General features: G+C 38.1%; 1 protein-coding gene across 2 annotated transcripts in view; it reads left to right on the top strand.

Annotated features, from left to right (window-relative positions):
- The window catches only part of vg (vestigial), a 46,929-nt gene that overhangs the window by 9,165 nt on the left and 16,270 nt on the right, over positions 1 to 21,494 (top strand). Inside the window, exons 1-3 of one of the 2 annotated variants that reach the window (XM_066296626.1) lie at positions 9,809 to 10,117; positions 15,166 to 15,442; positions 20,698 to 20,868. In XM_066296626.1, the coding sequence (XP_066152723.1) occupies positions 9,986 to 10,117; positions 15,166 to 15,442; positions 20,698 to 20,868 (580 nt within the window). In that variant the 5' untranslated portion in view covers positions 9,809 to 9,985. Of the gene's footprint in view, positions 1 to 9,808; positions 10,118 to 15,165; positions 15,443 to 20,697; positions 20,869 to 21,494 lie in introns of those variants that run through there. The other variant, XM_066296625.1, reaches the window with a different exon arrangement.

The following is a 21,494-nucleotide window of genomic DNA, read 5'->3' as shown; positions in this document are numbered from 1 at the left end:
TTATTCATTTTCTGTTAAAGAAGGAGGGAACGGCATTTTTGAATCCGTCGTTGTTGCAAACTAATAAAAATTAAAAATACAAGTTTTTGTCACGTTTTTCATCGAAATGTCGACTTGCGATTCATGCCTTTTTTCCGATGGAAATTGCCCTTTCTTCGAATGTAGAAATATGTTGAACCTCAATTTTAAAACGGCAAAATTGACGTCACTTCCCGCCAAAGCGGAAGTCGCATGTATTACGTAAGAACCACGAACGAATTAGGGCTGAAGTGGTGAATTTTGCATTTTGGATAACTTCGAAAGGACACAGGGGCGGCCCCAGCCCGAATTAACCCGAACAGTTGCTGTTTAAAATTCGATAGGCACATTCACTCGTGATATTTCGTTTGGTCAGCAGTCTCTTAACTTTGAAGAATTTCCTGAAAATAGTTAATTGTGCTCTCTTTTCAACCTGTTTTCGAGCTGCTGCCATATTTTATCACGTGAAGAATGTGTACGTTAAATAGTGGTACACACCAAAGATAAAACGCAACATGAGATCAATAACGGAATTCACCTTTACTCGTATTTCCTGATCGACAACAAGCCTCTCCAATGATGGCGAAACCTTGCCGAGCCAATTATCACGTCATGTCTTTGCCGTAATTATCGCGATAATGGCTTGGCCTTTTGATTTACTAATCCTTGTTTTGCATCAGATCAAATCATATACCCACTGGGCATTCTACGGAATGCCTTCTTAGCATGTTTTCAATAGGCTTATCTACGGATCGTTTCTACCGCATTTCAATTACCCTACGCCACTGATTTATCAAATCCTATAAACAAATACCTGATCGTGCGGCCCCTTTCTGTTCTCTATCTAATTAAATCTGTTCTCCCGAAACATCTAACGTGAGAAAAAATCATCAGAAGAGTTCCGATTTTATCTGCTTAAATTATTGTACCAAAAACAATGTTGTGACACGTGTTTTTTTCTTCTAAATGGCTCCGGCTTCGGATTGAAGATGCACGGTTATGGTTTTTGAAACTCTAGAAAACCCAGAGCTTTCGGGTATAATTTATGTCGGTTTCTTGGAAGTTGGACTTATAAAAATAGATATTTTTCAAGCCAAAGCAACAAAAAGGAACTTTCTACTTAACTACTGAGACACTGTGCTGAATTCAACGCGCTTTTCGATCAATCTCAATTACCTAGACCGAGAGCAGTGTTTTATAGCAGTTTTCAGAACTAAGTAGACAACGGAGGGTACCTGAAGAAGTAAGAAAGAGGAGCGCAACTAGATGATTATCGTAATAAACTAGTCTAGAAAATAACACTCTTGGGTCTGCCCGATTGAAGAACGTGTTCTGTTTTACTGCTGGTGTTGCTTGCATCGGAGGAACATATGCAGCCTTCAGATTTCCCGAATGTTTTCCCAACGAAGAAGTGGTGAATTCGAAGGAGGGCTTGGCATCCTATATAGGAATTTTTTAGAACTTCTCGACTAAATAAACACACGATTCACTACCTTGTTATCGTTGATATAAATTGATTTTTTGCATCGATCCGAATTTAAAATTTACAAAAGTTTTTATTTTTTAATTAATGATCTGCTACGTTGGTTCGGATGGCTCAAATGGTTTGAAGAAGTTGAAAAATCAATCAATTTTTAACGTGCCGCTTTTTCGATCGCGGAAAATTCTAACTGGCTTAAACGTGTCGTTGCCGTGAACGCTCTATGTATTGGCCGACACCCTTGACAATCGGAATGTTTTGATTTTTTGGATTCGGAATCGTTCTTGCAGTGTCTTCACAGTTCCACGCCACGTTAGTACTGGCTTATACACAGGGCGATTTCGAGGTTGGGGAAATCCTTCTGTATTTAAGGATAGCATTCCATTTCAAGTCAAATGGCGAATCCTTCTGTCGCTGCTGGAGTCTAAGGTGCAAGGCGTCCACGCGAAAAGTCCCACCCCCACCCCTCTGAATTTTCAACACTTTGAAATAGGAAAAAGTTTCTGATAGAAGTTCCGGAAAGTACATGTAGTTTTTCAAGACAGTCAGCAATTTTATACAGGACGTTTAATAAAGGTGTGCCAGCCCAACATTGCGTTTTTTGAACAATTAAGCATTGCTTTTCAACATATTTAAATTCTGCATTTTTTCACGAATTAAACGACATTTTTACTGATTGTTTCAAAATTAAATTCAATAGTTTATTGCCTTTATAATCAATATTTTCTACGAAAAATAATATATGTAGTACTGAAAAAGAAAAGTGCCAAATTTTGTCATTTTATTTAAAATATGAGTAAAACGCTTCAATAGGTATATTCGGTTTTTCTCATTTTCTAAACCTAATATTTTCCTTTCAGCCCGGTAGAAGTATAATTAATATTAATAATTAAAATTAAAGTTAAATGAAAATTGAATACAATGAAAATAAGGCTGAATAAACTGATTCCTTTGTCGTTGTTGTTATTTTACAAGTATTGTTCAAAGTTCCATTCATCATGTTCAACACGTGATCAATTTTTGTTTCTAAATTTTGTGGCCATTTTGCTGCCATATCACTCCGATTGATATCAGTTACCATATTTGACTCTCTTCTTTTTGATATAATCGTTATAATAATTATTATAAGGTTTGAGGTATGACCTATATACATATCGTTGAATTCGCATTAAAACGAAAAATTTAAACATGTAAAAAAAGTAATGCACAATTACTCAAAAAATCCGATATTAAGATGGCACACATTTATTAAACGCCCTGTATAAAACTGGCAACAATATTGGAAAACTGCATGAACTTTCAGGCGCTTTTTGTTAAATAAATTCTAGTTCAAAATATCGACGAGTTAGAGGAAAGGTGGTATTTTTCCTGTGGCCACCCTGTACACGCATGGGAAAAGTCTAAAGATGTGTTTTAAAAATCATAAAACCACCAAAAACAGGCAGTTTCAATTGTAACTTATACTGTACTATATTAGTGCAAGTCCTCACTCTGTATACATATTTCAATTGATTGAAAAAATCTGAAAGTAAATAAACAATTTTTTTGCGAATATGAAAAAGGTGGAATTTTGTCCTTTGCCAAGTTATCAGGTAGATTCAATTTCGTTCCCTCGATACTACCTGGCGTTTAGCAGGTGCTTTGAAAGTACCGTGTTTTACCATGGAACGACAATATGTAGCTCTGGATGAAATGAATCGAGCCCTAGGCCTTCTTCAAGCTGGTTCGACACGAATTGAAGTAACCATGAAAAGTGTTATCAGTCGGTTATAGCGGCGCTTTAGGGAAACTGGAACTCCGGCCGAACAACAACCAGGACGTGGACGCATTACAGCTGCAGTCCAAGATCGATTTTTAGCTTTAATAGCCAGAAGGCAACTTACAATTACGGCATCTGAATTGGTCACATATGGGCACACTGTGTGACTATAGGCCGAAACGTCGTTAGAAATCGTCTGTATGAAGATATTCTTCATAATCGAAGACCACTGAGGTGTCCAGCTCTCTTCAGACGCAATCGCGCTGCAGGATTAGAGTGGTGTCAAGAATGTCGAAATCGAAATTGAATTGATTCGGCTGCAATTTTATTCATTCTCGAAATCAGATTTGGGTTTCTCCCAGATTCTCATCGAATAAGAGTGTGGAGGCGATCTGGAAATGTTGAACGTTTATGACTCGTCCAGGAAGTCTGTTCATCTAGCGGTGATTTAATAACGGCATGGAGCGAAATAATGATTGATAGCAGAACCGACCTCGTTTTTCCAAATCGATACCCAACAGCTCGACGCTATATCGATACCATTCCTGACCCCACAGATTGACCATTTGTTGACGCTTTCGGTCAAAACTTTCGCCTCATGCATGATAATGCTTGTCCACATATCACCGGTATTGTGAGAGATTGGTCGATCAACGAAGGAATCATCGCATTGCCATGGCCAGCGCAATCGCCAGATTAGAATTCAATTGAGTATCTCTGGGACACGTTTCAAAGAAGAGTTTCGCCACGTATGGACAACAGTCCCGGTGCCTTTCTAGTCCGGGAGCTACTGTTAGTAGAATGGGGAAAGATACCACATACGGAAGTCAACAATACCATTTGGACTATGGGCCACAGAATGAGGGATGCTACTAACCGTGGATGTCATGTTTTGTGCTAGACTCTGTATTTTTTTGTTGTTGAGAATATTTTAAGTTAAAAGAAGGGCGTTTTCAGTTATATTTACAGCTTGTGAAGAAGTCAGTATAATTTAGGAATCTCTCAAGAAAAACTTAGTTTGGTTGTATATTGAACGCTTTCTGCATAACTTTGAGTTTCAATTAATTTCAGAAGAATTTAAATTTATTTTTTAATTTTCTTAGACTTTTTCGATCTGCGTATTCGATTTTGAACAATGCGGAACTCATCGAGGCATTTGATCGTTTGATCAATCATTAGAAGGAAAAGTCGAGAACTGGTTGTGCGGGAGAGGGTGAAGTGTGAAATATGACGACAAATGGCCTAAAAGTCCACACTAGGGCGTTCCAGGAATCCACTTGGTGTCTCATTAGTATGAAATAGTCTGTTTGGTGAAAACGGTTAGTAATAGATTATTTCAAGTGAATTTCTTGAAAATCTTTTTAAGTAAGCAGGGTCCCTCCACAAATGCGTGTCATTCCTAAGTTATATTTTTAAATAGGAGCTTGAAGAGTATTTTATAATCGAAATTACCCGTCTCAAAAAAAAAATTAATGGAGGTATTAAAAAATTGAAGAGGTTCGTGATCTTCTCCGGGGTGAAGGGGGGGGGGGGGGTGCTTGTCCCTCTGTCAACTTTAACTAAAGAAAAAAACACCATTAGAAAATTCGGAGAGCTGTACTGGATATTACAGAAATATCTTGTCTTTCCTGGAAACTAAAAACTGAAGGGAATGGGCCTGGTTTTCTACAGCGTGAAATCGCTAAGGGTCCCTTGTTGCTGAATAGGAAATTGAAGCCGGAGACGTACTAGACATCTGCCGAAACATCGATTGTATTACACCAAATACATAAGTTTTTGATAAATTCCTGCAAAGGAAGCTAAATGGACGCTCATTGTATTCTACAGGGTTAATTGGAATTATTCTACCACATTTAATTGAAAATAATTAGCAACACCGAACGATATGAAAGCGGTTCAAATGCAACCAGAGCCAGAACAGATGCTATTAAGTCAGATTTGCGATGGTCATTAAGTCGATTTCTCAGCATATTTCAATGTTATGCCGAGAAACAATGTGAATCTTTGCCAGTTTAATCCATTTTTCATACCGTTAAATAGAGCGCCTATTTATTTGGTAAAATTCATATAATTAACAACAAAGTCAATGGCCATGAACTCCTTGTTGGAGCGTATTCACACGTTTGCCACGATTGTATACCCTGTCAGGACATTTTTTAGGTTTTATACCACATTTTTCAGTCTTATCTCGCTTTGATATTGTCATCTGTACAACATGACAATGCCAAATATATTTTTACCTGTACAGACTTCGTCCTGTGTCTTGTCGCTAACGTAGGACTTCTGTATGTCTGCATATGTTTTGTCTGAAAGGGGTCTGTACTTTTTCAAGATATTTTTATTATATTATTATATTATATTATATTAAATTATATTATATATATTGTAATATATTATATTATATTATATTATATTATATATATTTATGCCAGACATTTCGTCACAACTTTACCGTCATTTGACAGATTAATTTCTTGAATCGATTCGTTATGATTTTTTCTCCTTATTCTTACTTTTCATTGTTAAGTTGATGGCACATCCCATACCCAGTTCCAACTTATCATGAAATTTCGTTATAACAGATACCACTGAGAAGTTTCTCTAGCGATTATCCATGCGATTGTTCAGGGTGCGTCTTTATTCTCCAGATCGTTTCATTCATCTGATTTTAGACTCGTTTTGGAAAAATTTTGTTTATTTGTTCACGGGACACTCTAATCAGTACATAATAGGTATATATATTTTTCTTATCTATCCGATTTTTTATATGTCTTGACCCCTTCGAGGGCATCCTTCAGCTCACGACAAGGCTTCGCCCATTTTTGCCTCTTGTTTTTGTCAATTTAACTCTTCGACTTCTTTTAATCCTATCGACTTGTTCTTTTATTTTCTGTTATCTGCGTCTTCATTTTTCTCTTTGTTCTCTCGTTTCAACGTTATATATTTCGATTTATCTCCTGTTGCTCCAACGGGTTTTTTCCGCCTTACTGATGTCGTTTCGTGATGACCCTGCCAGTGTCACGTCTAGTCTGACTTGGAACCGATGTGAATCAAATTGAAACTGGAAAATGAGCTATTTATAAACGCGCACGTTAATGGTTATTAACGTACTAATGGGCACTCAACAATATCCTGGCACCGAAGTCACTATCTCGTGTCGCCCAGAGTAAAAGCGTCAATTTACTCCCTTATTGTTTAAATCCACATATTTTACGTTATAAAACCAATCATTATCGTCCTCAAGAGAAAAAGCAAATATCGTAACAGAGACAAAAGAAGCCTTACCAGGAAAAGCGACCATTCGTTGTGTAGTTCTGTCGCGGTTGATACAGTTCCTCGAAGCCATGTTCGAAAGAAGTATGTGTGCTGTATTCAATATTAAGTATTAAATAAATTAAGCAGGTGTAACAGCATTGCAGTTGCGGCCATTGGTAGCTGCGAAACGGTTGATGCAGACCCCTTCGGTTCCGAAGGAACGAGTTTAGATTGGACAATCGTTCTTTAATGTGAACATCAAGAATGCCAATCTCAATAGCATTCTTGTGGTCTATATGGGAATTTATCGTTTGAATTTACATATTTCCAAAATCGAAGCGTATGAGAAGCTGCAATACTTGTCAATGTGGAGGGACGGGCGGAGTAAAAAATCCACATGGAAAAAATGTTTGCGCAAAAACTCGGAGCGAGTCGAGATAAAATAACAATAAATCAATGGGAGAATTTAACGTATAAATAAAAACAATTCTAGATCAGCTTCAGTTGGGGACAATCCTACCCAAAGACCGTTTCCCACGGGGATTGAGACGGTTTCCTGGGGACTTACCTGTTGCGAACAAATGTGGGAAAGCAAGACCGACGCGGTCAAAAATTCCTGCGATGACCGTCCGGCAGCAAATAATGGTTTATGCCGGACAATCGATTGTTTTTCAACATTCGACCGGGCCATCTGTGTCTTGATGAATAGACTGGGAACAAAAACGAGGCAGTTGTCGAAATTAGAAGTCCGGGAAGCGGACAGGCTCCGGCGCCGTGGAATGCTTTGACAACACCGCCCCTTTCCGACAACACCGCCGATCGAAATGCGATAATGTGGGTCATCTATAATAGATTCTACCATATTGCACGTGGAACTAAAATATTTCCAGAAAAGGCAGGAATTAATTTCGATCCATTTGCAATTTCGACAATTTTTAAAAATATGCGGAATTTCGAAGAATTCCTTTCTTCTCTCTCGGAACGCATTAAGAAACTTGTACAGGCATTATCAAGGTTCCAGCACCTTAGATTTAGCTTTAGCCTCGTTCTGTCCTATGTAATGACCTCCATTTCCGGAGCTATTAATTTAGGCAAGTCTGGACGATTGTCTAAACGTGACTCCCTGCTGAGACGAAAAGAGAGCAGGCGAAAAACTAATGAAAATCATCAAAGAGGACTCCGTGACAATGTAATCCGAAGTTGCGTGTATGCGCATGAGTTGTTCAAATATGAAGGCAGCTTTAATCACTTTAGCTACCGCCAATTCCGAAGTTTTAGTGCGGAACGCTTTAAATCGGCAGTCTGAGGGCTGATACGTAAGATTCTGCTAAACACCTTTAACTACGAGTTAAATCAGTCCATATTCACTTATGGTAAATTTTGTATGTCAGCCATTTAACGCGTTGGTTTAAACTCAGAAACAATTAGATCAGCTTATTCGTCAAGTCAATTTTTAGATGTCTTCTGTGCGAACCTCTATATCTATACGGATAGCTCAATGTCAGGTTTAACTCTCCGTAGAGTTGAGAGAGCTTTGACGGACACTCGTTGCAGTCAAATGTCTCTTTTATAGTTGAAGATTGCATATGTCGTTTTATCTCTCAATAAAATCGTTGCAAATTTAACAGATGAGCGGTAGAAAAAGTAAAAAAAATTACAATAGTTTAGCAGAAAAATGTGCAAATCCGACGAAAATTGATCTTGATCTGCGTACACTAGATGATAAATATCAGAAAAAAATTATGAGTCTTAGTCGTGATGATCTACGAGCAAATTCGCTGCTTGAGCTTTTATTTCGTAGCCTCGTTGAGGACGATGATTGCTCGGCGAAAACATCCTTCATTTCATTCACTCGAAACGTCGTGATTTATGATGGGACCATGTGCACTTGTTTCACAAGATGAAAAATCAACCATTTCTTACGGCACTCATCAACATCGCCTCGGCAGAAAAGTCGCGTTTTTGCCCAGTAAAATGTACATTTCCTCTGTTGAGTGCTGATCGGTCCACCTTTCTGCGATTAGCGAAAAAAGTAAGAAAACCTTGAAGTGAACTTATGACTAATGATGCAGTGCAGGCTGCCAAACGTCCCTTTCAATGTCTAGGCAGTAAAAGTTTTTTTTTACAGTCTTTCATTAAAAGTGACGCCTTACAGCCTGACTTAGATCGTTGAAAGGTCGCTTTTTTAAATCGGTGAAAAATATCACATTTTAATTACATGTTGTGCCAATCTAATAAGTATGTCTCCCTCACATAAAAAAGTAAGTTCCGGATGCAGAGGGTGAAAACTGAGCACAAGAAATGCGCATTATTTTCACAATTATTTCAACACTCCCTTGGGCACAGGTTAAACTTCATAAATGGAAATCATGTACTGGCACAACCCATATTAATTTCCATAGGTACCTATACTTAATGAGTGTTTAATTAATAGTAAGACACGCTGTGCTCCATGGTAAGAAATACAAGGCATGATTTTCACGAGTTGAAAGTCTTGTAATAGCAATTATGAGTTAAAAAAAAAATCATTTCCTGAGATGGCGGCTAGAGACAGAACCTCTTTGATCGGATTTAACCGGAAGTCTGGAACGAGGGTGAAATTCGAGAACATTTCGGGACGCGGCTGCGAATGGAAGCGAACGCCATCGAACGCCGATCTAATATCCTATTTTGGAAAATGTTGCTTTGGTGCTAATTCCTAACGAAATAAGGGGCCGTTCTTCGCGTCCTGTAATCACCCACTTTACCCATTTAACGACTCCGATTCCGTTGGATCGTAAGGAGCGAAGGTCCGGCGTGGAAAAAGTTTACAAATACGAAAGTTTTCGTAACGTGCTTGCTACAGTGATGACCTTCCTTTCTCTCTAAATTTCCATCTGATAAACCGAAGTTACTTAGCTACATATTATCACAAAACGCTTAAGTGGAACAGGATGTCTCACTTAAGTACTCGCGATATTTCCATCTCTCTGCACTCTACAAACTATTATATCATCAAGCTTTGCAACGCGTCCATCTATCTAAACGCCTCGGGCTACCTTGCACGTTTTTGCTGCGATTTAAGATTATACTATGCACCATTTTATACACGATTTTACGTCACTCTGATCCCACGCATGTGGAACGCCCTGTATGGGATAATAACCGAAAACCAAGTTATTATCCATTCCATCGAGTTGTGCGAACAACACAAGCCGAAAGAATTACAGCGAATAATAACGTCTCAAGTGCCCACTTCACATTCCAATCATTTCTAATTTCAAATTTCCAAGTTTATATTTATTTAGGAACTATACGAATACTGATCAGAATAAGTATAAAAACAATTTTTTTAACTAGATGTATCAATCTTATCTAGAAAAACTCGGTTTTTGAATGCTCAGTACCTACTACCTACTTTGAGGTAGGTAAAGAACTGTATCGGGTTATGAGGATGTTTATCGGTTTACAAGTCGTTTGAAAGTGTCTGATGCATGTGCTACATGAACCCGATCTTCTTGGTAAAAATGTCCAAACATGCATCTTCTGGTGACTATAACTATCCAAACATGAGTGAAAGTGACATTACTTTGGAGTTGTTGGAGTCCACGATTTATAGGAGGCAGGTGAGCATCGGGGTTATGAATCCAGTGAATACGGGAGAAATATGCCGAACAAGTAGCCGTGAAACTGTAGCAAAAAATGCGGCCATTATTCACCTGTCGGTGGATTTATCGTGCGATATTTCATCCGGGAAGAATCGGGTACCCTACCCTAACAGAACCCATTTAGCAGGAGTTATCAAAAGGTTTACAACGGCATAAATAATCTTCTGCAGTGCAAGTGCAACAGGTATTTTAACAAATTAAAAAGAAGCCTTGGCTGTCGGTTCCTCGAGTGCACATAAATATGGTGCTTTGTCGGAAAGCCATATGATAAAAGACGAAACGAGCCAAGATTAATATTAATTTATTTTATCTTGACACTGCATTTGGTCATGTAATACCCGTTTAATTCGTTTAAAAGGTTCGGGCTATTCAGCTGAAAAAATAAGCCAAGATATAATGTCAAATAGTACCTATTAAGACGTCAACAATTTTGATGAATTGTAGTCGTTCGCCTCGGTCAGCAAGTCATACCACGAAGCTGATGGCGGCACACGGCACAGAAGAGTTGTTAACATGTTAACAAGGCGCTTTTGTACAAGGAATGTGCACCGGTCTAAATAGTTACAAACCCTTTTAGGGGTACATAAGCTTCGTAGGATTATTATTCGTACCCCAATTCGAAGAAAGTTCTGGACGAATCAAATTGTCAGAAATTAAGGAGCACTTGAAAGATTATCGCCAAGAATAGCACCCATTGGTTAAGGTACGAGCGAACGCGGATGTTTATGCGGAAACAACGGAAACGATTGCCGCAATTGCTATTTCCCACCAAGTGCGGGAAAGACGCACTCCTTGAGAGTTGGAGACAATTTCCTTCCTACAAGCATACTTTCGATACTTTATCTGTGCACACGATTCTATCAGAAAAACAATTCAGCAGCGTCTTTTGACATATGACACAAACGGCACTTTTTCCACTTCATACACTCTGTATATTATCCGTTGAACAGATGTTATCTCTAATAGTTTTTTACACCAACGACGAGGTTCTTGTCCATGGGAGGAGTGCGCTGGGCGCACAATACCATTGAACCTAATGGAGTGGCGAACCCCAAAAATCTATGCAATGACCGGTGGTCAAAAATCAAAAATTGTGACATAAACTTTGTCGCTTTGTGTGCATTTCGCAGGGCTCTCATCAGTAGCCAAATTTTCCAATGCCATATTGACAAATAGAATCTTTAATTAGCGTGAAAAATAATGGACATGATACGATTAAAATTAATCGAGAAGTTAAAGAAATTAAGGCAGTTGCCATTTTGACTAGAAACTTGCCCGCGATCCCCCTTTTTGCACTAGTGCGGGAAAGTAAAACGACTGGGAAAAATCGTGTAGTAGAGCGGTTTCAATTGATTTAGGACCAGGACGAATCATAACTAATTTGGATCAGAATCGGAACCACCTGCATTCGATTTAAAATAAAAATGTCACAAATGAAGTTTTTTAACAAAAAAAATTGATTTAGTAATAAGGAAATTACTTAAGTTTGTAATTTTGCCCCATCTGTTATTAGATATTTGAAATTTATTTCATCTACTCCTGTGTACGCGCCAAGAGTCCTCCAACCTTAAGTTACTTCTCGCAGAAAATAATTCTAATAATTATTCGATCAATTGTCGATTAACCGAGATCGTTTGTAATCGAAAAAGCGTTTTTGCCAAATAAAGTGATAGCTTTCATAATCTACCATAACTATGATGAGTAAACGAGTTTCATTTCGCAACTAGTTGCATAATGAAAGCAGGTGGCTTCTCCTCGCCACTTAGTTAATACACACACGCACACAGAACAGGACTTACTTAAACTTAAACTGATTAGGAAATGCTACTGGACAGCAGGTTGTGAATCGTAACATAGGGCATTGATTAAGTCATTTGCTATTTACCATCAACCATCTGGCTGGCAATTCGAAACAATTTAAAATCATCCAAGATTTGCCTCTGGTACTTCAAAGCCCCCTTAAGGCGTCCTTTATTGGTCGCCCCTTGCTCGATTTGAGGAGTTATCGGTGCGCTGGGACCACAATCATTTTTTCTCTTTTCCCTGTTAGATCGTAGAATTCCTTCCTAGAACATGTTGTAGAAGGATACATGAACAGGGCTTCTGCTCATAGAAATAGCTGAAAAATGTTGTTCATAACGATCTAGAGCAGATTCATAGGAAAAATATTTGCCAAAAATTTGAACTTAAGAGTTAAGGACGTCAATTTTTTTTACAGAAGAATTTTCAAAGTTTAACACTCTGTATTTCAGATGGCGGACCGTATCTATTGGATTTCATTTTCTAAATTTAGATGTAGAATCTGCTCTAGAATTCTCAGTCGGCAGCGTCCGAATTACATAATTTTTTTCTGTTTCGTAGATATTTAATTACTAATTTCGAGCATAAATACATTAGTATATTGCGGACATTGCAGTATTTAGTAAAAAATAATTGAGTTGTGTCATAAAAATAACATATTTTACCTTTTTGCACCTTAGAAACAATTTTAAAACGCTAAAAGTAACTTTTGCTTTCATCCAAAAAAACTAACTCCGAGTAATAATTTCGAAGAAACTGAACATTCTTCCGTCATACATCACAACATCATTTTGACGTCATCTCTGACGACTAAATGACGTTGTATGTTATGGGCACACTTGAGCATCGCGGCCGTTGAGCTTAAAAATTGCCTCAGGTTGAGTAAAATTCCGCCAATTGTTGAAGGTGAGAAATTAGTTTTATTTATATTTATTTGTGATTTTTACGCCATTTTACCGACTATTTTTTTTATGAAATATGAAAGGAAAACGGAATCTTTAGAATTCCGTTAACTGTTGCGAAAACACAGCAACCAACAGTGCAAGCATTAAAATCTTGTAGTGAAATTTTGGATTATTCATAGTTTTGAATGATACGCCATTTTGAATTTTTAAGAACCGTTTTTTTTTTCGGTTAAAAGGCAGAACGAAAATGTCAAAAAAATGCGAATGGTGAAGAGTGCTAACTAAATGTTGAAGTCCAAACATTCCGCGACACAACATTGTTGCCATCACAGGAAAACTGGATATTTGTTCCGATTATCTAAGTCTACAAGCATTTTCCTCAGTTGGCATAAGGTAAATGCATTTAAATCAAGACCAATAATGCTACTTTTAATATCGTTAGGAAGATTAGATTGTCAATTGCAGATTTCCCTGAACCTAGAGAAAAACCATATTTAGGGAAAAATCGTTTAACTCGGCAACGCCGCACGAAGTGCTATTGTTGTAATTGAGTTTAAATAAAGTTTAATGCGTTTCAAAAACTTTGAGATGGTAGTTGGGCTGATGTGTTTTTCCTGTGAAGAGAACATTAAGCAAGAAGTGCCCAAGGAAAGGCATTTTTTGATCGAAAACGCGTAGTAACCTGAATTAACCTAAAGCAAAATTTGACGCGTAATAATACAGTGACGTAATAAACGATCAATGGAACTTTAATTTTCCACCGAGTATTGCTAAAATCCAAAGACAATTCTTGTGTTAGTCACGAGAAAAGTATACAATGCTAAACAATCTCTCCAAAATATCCGCACAGTATAGTTTTACCTGAGGCTTTATCTATCTTTTAATGGTCGCAAATATGCTAATAATGCCAAGGAATTTGCCTGTGTGTTATCTTGATACTGGGTACACAAATATCTAGGTCAATACCGATTTCCTCTTCTTCTTACGTCTCAAGAAAGATAGAAAATATTTCTGTGATCCTTCTTCCAATTATCAAGAATGATATATGCGATATAGCTCGAATTATCCATTCTGTAGATCGAATTAAGGTGTTCGCTAATTCTATGCAGGAAATTCATTGGCGTGCTACAAACAACTGAGCAGTACTTCCTATTTCCAGAGATGTCTCCATGTGTCTAAGCCCATTAGAGTTCCTTTAGGACGACGAGCACTCTTCCGGCATTTCTCGCATAATCTCCCTCAAATTTCTTGTATTCCTCAAAGCTTCCCAGTTCTCAGTGGTGCTCGTTTTTCGTCGTAAATTCAATTCGATGATTGTTAAAATTCAAGAAAAGTTGCTATTGATTTTTACGAAAGGAAAGTTGGTCTAATAAATTGAACATTATCAATTCAAGTGATAGAGAAAGGAATTTGGATGACTACTATGGATTCGAACTAAAAATCTCGATGGTGCGTAAGTACAACAGTCTGATCGTTTTCAAATTTTTAAATTATCTGGAGTAGGACATGCGATAAAACGCTCTAAACTTATTAGGAACGTTTATGCCACATTCCGATTGATTCCTTGAAAATATGAAAGCATCTTCACCAGAATTCCTGTACTGTGTCTCACTAGTTACCTTGGTGATTTGAAATATGAAATTCGATACTCATATCGAAAAGAAGTCTCACAGACTCCCTTTAAGGGAAGCTCATTTTATAATTGCTGATGTCGAACTCTGTTCATTTTTAGGCCACAATCAGTGGTACTTCTTCGAAAACTCCCCTGGGAGTTGAGCGCCGATTTCAACCGTTTCATAGGCATTAGCTTCTCCGGAAAATTTTCGTTTGCATCGTCAGATGGAATTTAGGACTCAAACGATGTTTTTCGAGCCACTGATAAATCGAGGAAAAAAACAAAAAATATTTGACGAACTTGTGAGGACTTTCCGAGCCTCAAAGGTCACGTGAACCAATTTAACTAATTGTCATCGGAAGTGATAAAACAATATCAGCATTGTTTATAAAAGAGTTGACTTAAAAACGGAATTATCGAAGTGAACAAATCCACTCCATCCAATCATGTGTTGTCGGTTGACATAGCAGGTGTTCTAATAGATATATAACGAGAAATATGTAATGATAAAAATAACTTAGGCGTTAATCATCTACTATTAATTGCTGTATTTGCAATAACCCAACGTACTCCAGCTAAGGTGTACAGAACTGGAGGAATCCATTTTTCGTTAATTTTTCCAAACACACTTTAGAATTTCACCTATCGAAGAAAAGAGATTCAACTTTTCCCCCATTTTGTTTCAGTTCAATGTGCAACGACTGCAGGATGCACACACCCTGTCGTCACAGGCGGCGGCAAGCAGCGCAGCGTCAAGCGCCGCGACGGCGGCGTCCGTTGGCGCCGGGAGCGTCCTGGGGGACGCGCACCCTCTCGCCGCCCACCACCATCCCCTTTACCTGCAGGGGTCCGCTCATTCCAGTGGCGGGTCAGTCAGTTCCACTGGAGGGGGCTCCCCGACGAGTCCGCTCAGGCCCGGAAAAGAAGAGGAGTGCAGCTTGCACGGGAGGAGCAGCACCGACGGTAAGTCAGAGTTGACGGACAAATGTGCTCATGGTCTAAATCAAAAAGTAGAAAAGTCCACCAAATACATCATGCAGGGTGGCCCGTTTAAATCAATCTTGGGGGCCTTCCAATGGAACCTCTTCTACCGATTCAGTGTTCGGGAAAAATGTTGATCCAAAAGTTGCGTGGAGGAACCGCATGGTGCGGCGGAGCGCCATACGGTTGGAAAAATATATCATTCACTGGGATCTGATCGTCGTTTTCAAGGGTATCCACAGAGTGAGGGTAGATGAAGTCTTGAAGCACATTGAGGTGAGATTCACCCCTCAGGTTATCTGGTAGAAAAAAGACATCGAATGGCCCCCAAGATATCCTGATTTAGCACCATTGGACTTTTTTTATGGGATCATTTAAGAGCTGTTGTTTATGGAATTAACTGTTTAGAAGATATTCGCCACCGAATAGTGATAGCATGTGGTGAAACAACGTCCGAAATACTGTAAAACGTTCGAGAAGACTTTGAACAAATACTTTATTATTGCATGGGAGTGTGTATGGGTCGCAATTTGAACGGTTAATTTAACAAAGCGTTATTTAAAAATTTATTTTTTTCGTGATATTTGATCGATGTTGTAAAACGTTTTTTTCTTTTGTCCATATTTAAAGGCGGAGCAAACAAATTACGGCGTACTTGTAAAGATAATTGAATTACCTTCGATTTTGTGTGCCGCCTGCCCCCTCTTGCCATTTAAGATTCTTGAAGGGATTCTCACCAAATTTAGGGGATAGACCTACGGATTCGTAATCCAAAAATGCCCCCCTTAAAAGTGAAACTGACGTGTCTCAGTGTTTTCCAAAAAAAAAAAAAAAAACTCTTTCAAGACATTTCAGGTGGTCTATTTGAAACGGGCCACCCTGTGTAGATTTTTACAATGGAGAAGGCTTAAGAATTATTTTTTAACTTCAAGATTTCCTCGCGATGTGATATTTTTAACGTGCGGTTAATATTAATTTAAAATTGCCTAATTCTGAGTTTTTGTAGTTCATCGGATCCATACCATAAGACTTTAAAATTTTCATTAAAATCGAAAATCGCTTTTCTTCTAGATGAACGATTCACACGTTTAAAATTGTATTAATTCTGTTTCTTTCGGTAATAAATTTTACTGCATATTTTTTCACATAACTTTTTGCACTTCGTTTGAACTAATTAACGCATATCTCATCTGGGGCGCTATTTTGTGAATCCTCGATGGTGGTTAAATTAGGCTCCGCCGTAACCAGTAATCAATTTTTTATTGGGTTCTCATACATAGTATAGTTGTATTACACGACAGTTAATTAATACGTTTGTGTTCCTGCGCATTCCATAACTCTCCACACTTGTCTGGTTTTAATGAGAGAATATGAGAATTACTTGAAAGAGAATCGTTACCTGATTCCATTTTGTTTTTTTGCCGCTTTAGTTCCGTTAATTTTTTCCGTTGGAAAATGGCGGACCTCACTCTTTTTGGGCCAACGTTGCATCCCATCGGGGACTACTTCTTGTGCCTTGCGTTATTCTAATGGGTAATTAAGTTTCACGTACAGGGCATTTCAAATTGACCCTCACCATTGATATCTCGGAAACTAGAGGAGATACAAACATTTTGAAACGGGGACAAATTTGCGTAATTTGGCGTTTAACAAAGTGCCGTTTTAGAAATTTTAATTTCCGAGCGTTTCCGAAGATATAACAAAGACCTACAAATCGGAAATTTTGCTTTTATTTCTTTAGCTTTAGTCAGCAAGAAAGCCCAAAAGCACCGCAAGCACATTTTCATTGCCACTTTTTCTCGGCGGCACGACGACGCTTTCGGATTTGCCACCCGACGTTTCCCTTTTCGGCTACCATCATCAACTTCATTTTGCTTATGGACGCGACATTGCATTTTTCGACGGAAAATAGTCGGATGGAATATCTGGAGGTGTCGTCGTGTAGCTGAGAGAAAATGGCAATGAAAATGTGCTTGTGGTTTCGGTCCTTTTTTTGGGAAACAATGCTTAAAAAAATAAAAACGAAATCTCCAATTTTCAGTTTTTTCGCGTATTTTCGGAAGCTGTTGGGAAATCCAAATTTTGCAAACGGCATTTGGTCGAGCGCTAAGTGACGTAATTTTGCCTTATTTTAAACCTCTTTGCCTCTTCTCTAGTGTCCGAGATCGTAGTGGTGAGGGTCGAATTTGAAATGCCCTGCATAGGGTGACCAACTAAAAAAGATGGCCGGCTGTATCTTGGAATATTGTGGCACTGTTAACACCTCTCAAAAACTATATATTTAATCCTGGAAAGGCTAAGGTAGAAATGTGACAGCTACTGCGTTCTAACTTAAACGATTTTGATACCTCCAGAATCGTTTGGCTATAGGAAGTGCACAAAAAGTTATTTTTACATCTGAGCCTGGAATATGGAAACAGATTGAAAAATTCAATGAGTTTTTCAAAAATTTCAATTTTCAGAATTTCCTTTTTAATTACGACGCAGTGGGCAAGTACGGGCCGATTTTTCTTAAATTCCCATTTAAACTGATTTTTGAATTTTGTTATTTATACAGTGAGGATGCGTGACTTGGAACACATTCATTTAAAATTCATAAATTTGTTTTTTCGATTAACGCTCAGGCACGTCGATTTTCATTTTTGACTGCAGTTTTTCAAATCATCTACACACACAGGGTGGCCCAAAAATAAGTTATCCCCATAAACGTAATTTTATCAAATGAAACCACCAATTTTTTTATTTCGGTTTTGAATTTTGTATCGAATTCTAAGCACGGTGGATGTAATATATCCTATTCTTGAAATCAAGAGAAATTTACGATTGTACGTATCAATGACTAGATCGTATCAGGTGTACAGCTACAACGAAACTTATTAAAAAACTGGAATAACAAATTAAATTAAACGTTCCAACTGTCGGCCATTAACTATTATCAACTCGATTTCTGAGGATTTTTTTCCTGAATCGAGCAAAACATTTAATTGTTTATTTATTGAATTTATGAGTGTTGACTTGTCCCGTTCAGTCACATGGGAACGGTGTGAGAATTTTATTTGAAATGAGTAAATGTCAGCAGTTGTTGGGCTTAAGTTCAGGTTCAATTAAGTAAAAGATGACTCATTTTTGGGCTGCCTTGTATACATGATTTTACGATCAGAAAAACCGCAGTCGAAAATAAAAATCGACGTGTCCGAGCGTTATTCGACAAAAACGAATCTCTATATTTTTATGAATCTGTTCCAACCCACGCGTCCTCACTGTATAAGTATCTGGTTGTTTTTTGCATCAAAGGGATTCTGGGTTATTGCTGTTTAATTAAAAAAAGAGAAAACGTCAAATTTTCATCATAAAATTCAATATTATAGGAAACTGAAAAAGTCAACTGCTCTGCAGTTGCTCCGAAAACGGTTCGAGTGTGCACACGCACGTTTAAACTGCTTTGACGCCGTGTATCAAAAATCATGGAACAAGAGCAGAATTAGTAATAACTCAGCTACAAATAGCTGTTTCCCGCATTAAAAAAAAATCTGGTCTACTTTACAAGTTAGACACTTTTGAATAAAACAGGATTTTTTTTTCTCTTAATTAAAAGATAATTAATTGTTAAATTCGACAATTAACCTAAAAAACGTGTAATAAATACTTAACAATTTTATTACGTAAGAAGCTAAGTGTAAAAAAATAAATTGCTAATTTTAGTTTTGCATAAACATTATCAATCTTTGTCAGCACATTTCTCACATTCATATTGTTTCTTTTTCGAACTTCTGTTACAAATGCCGCACACTCACTGAATATTACTAATGCATTGGAATCCATTGTCGATGGTCCATATAAAATAAGCCGCATTTGCAGTTGATGCATGAGCAATTGTCGTTATCATCATTTCCAGAATTATGCTTTTTTTCCCTTCTTCCTGCTTTGGCTCGTTGTCTCTAGTTAACCCTTCTTTACTCTTTTCGATAGTCGTTACTTCCACTTCCGTCGCTCCCTTTTTCTTTTTCTTTCCTGCCTTTGACCAAATATTTAACGCGACTGCGGTCTAATGCGCACTTGCCTCAGCGACTAGTCTGCACTTGGCCCGTGTATAAGTGATTCCGAGGCGCGAGCAGACAGTGCTTTAAAAAAAAAAACATTAGAAAACTATCTACGATTCTTTTTTGGAGTAAAATTTAATAAAAAATCTTTATACCTACCGAAAATTACGATTCGGAACTGATTATTTCACCAAAAGACCGGACGCTTCAAGTGGGGCTTCGCGCTTGCGCACAAACGTTTGTTGAAGCGCAACCTAATCAATTTATTTACTTAAGGAAAACCTACAAACAATGCGCCCACGTTGCTGCGTTAAAAAGTTACTATTAAGACGATTTTTAATTATTAACTAATACATTTTTAGTTTTATTAGAAGAGAGGGAACGTGGCAACGCACTCACCCCTCTTACACAGTTACCCCTTACTGATTCCCACTAGCTATCATTATTTAAACAGGAAAATATTTGAAACCATAATGCTTTCTCATGTGTGTCCTCTGTTTCAACCTTTCTCAGTCAATGAGTTTTGAAATGCGCCCCACCTCCCCCCTCAGTTTCACCCTCAACGTTTAACAATTGACTTTGCTTCAAATCCGATCACTTTCGACATATGGTATGCAAATACGTACGAAGATTCCACAATCCATTTTCTCGCTCGTTTCAAAGGGTGTGGTCTGGTATGTGTGGTTGCAACCCGATGATCTTCTCATGGGTAGTTTGAAGGTAGGAAATTTTTAAAATCGCCGAAAGTATATAACGTTCTGGAATTGCGGTCCAAACGGCAGGCAAGTTTTCCTGTACTCTAAAGTTTCCGTTTAGGCCGTTTCAATGGCCTGAAATAGACAATGATGTTTCCTCTTAGGTGTATTTTGTTTGGACTTTTCGTAAAAACGTTCGACATTCTTCAAGGAAGGCTTAAGACCAGATTCGGCGTTGCCGGAGATATCTTTGACGAAGATTTATCAGGGCTTCTAGCCTTTCTTCCATTAAAGAGCAGGTTTGCCACTTACAATTAATAATGAAAAATATGTTGCACTTCTTGAAATCAAATATAAGAAAATCGAATTTCTGCTTATGGTGAGGTCTGAACTATTATCGCCGACTTTCAGGATTTCGTAGTATTCATTTATCGCTGGAATAAGTATTCTTTCTTGTTTTTTGAGAAGTATTAAATTTATTATGTGGTCTTTTCTTTTTCAGATCGACAACCTGGCGTCGAAGAAGACGACGATTCTCAGGACGCTGGAAGTTCGAGGGCGCAGTACGTCTCAGCTAATTGCGTGGTTTTCACGCACTATCAAGGAGACGCGGCATCTGTCGTTGATGAACACTTCAATAGAGCCTTAGATAAAACATCCAGTCATACGAAAGGTGAGCGCGCGCACCCCCGATTCAGCAGCAAATTCTGTACCAAACTATAAATAATGAGACCGATCTTTGAGAGGCGTCTTATATTCATAAAAGACACAATACAAATGAGCTCTATATGGCGCCAAAAATTTTGCATGCACAAACACTCTGATATACGATCGGCCATTAGTCAAGTCCAGCTTTAAACGAAAACACAGTCATGGGGACGTATTACAACGTTATCCCAAATAAATCACCACTTATTTATGTCAGTTCACGACCACTAATTACCCACATAAATATATCAGATTTAAAAAATATAATACATGCGGTTGCTCTACGGAGACGAAGATGTCTATCGGGTACCATCACACAACTTTGTGGGACCGAGGTCGTTCGCTGAGTGGTTCTTCTGCGGTTTAGATCATTTTTTTTTTGGGCCTGCCCTTAGAGAGCGAGGTGTGCGAAAAAAATGTGGCGGAATCGGAAAAGGTTTTTATTTCAAAGCATTATTCCCGTGCCCGTGCGGCAAAAAGTATCACCGTGCGCAAATCTACATGTGTCGCTATAATTTTTTTTTTTTTACCGGGTGATTGATATTGATGTGCGCGCGGTAGAACCTTTTACCGTGGGTGTGCGTCTGGAGA

Source organism: Euwallacea fornicatus, chromosome 25 (genome assembly GCF_040115645.1).
Source record: "Euwallacea fornicatus isolate EFF26 chromosome 25, ASM4011564v1, whole genome shotgun sequence".
Taxonomy (NCBI): Eukaryota; Metazoa; Arthropoda; class Insecta; order Coleoptera; family Curculionidae; genus Euwallacea; species Euwallacea fornicatus.
Note: the sequence above shows the minus strand (reverse complement) of the source record. Positions and strands in the feature narration are given on the sequence as shown.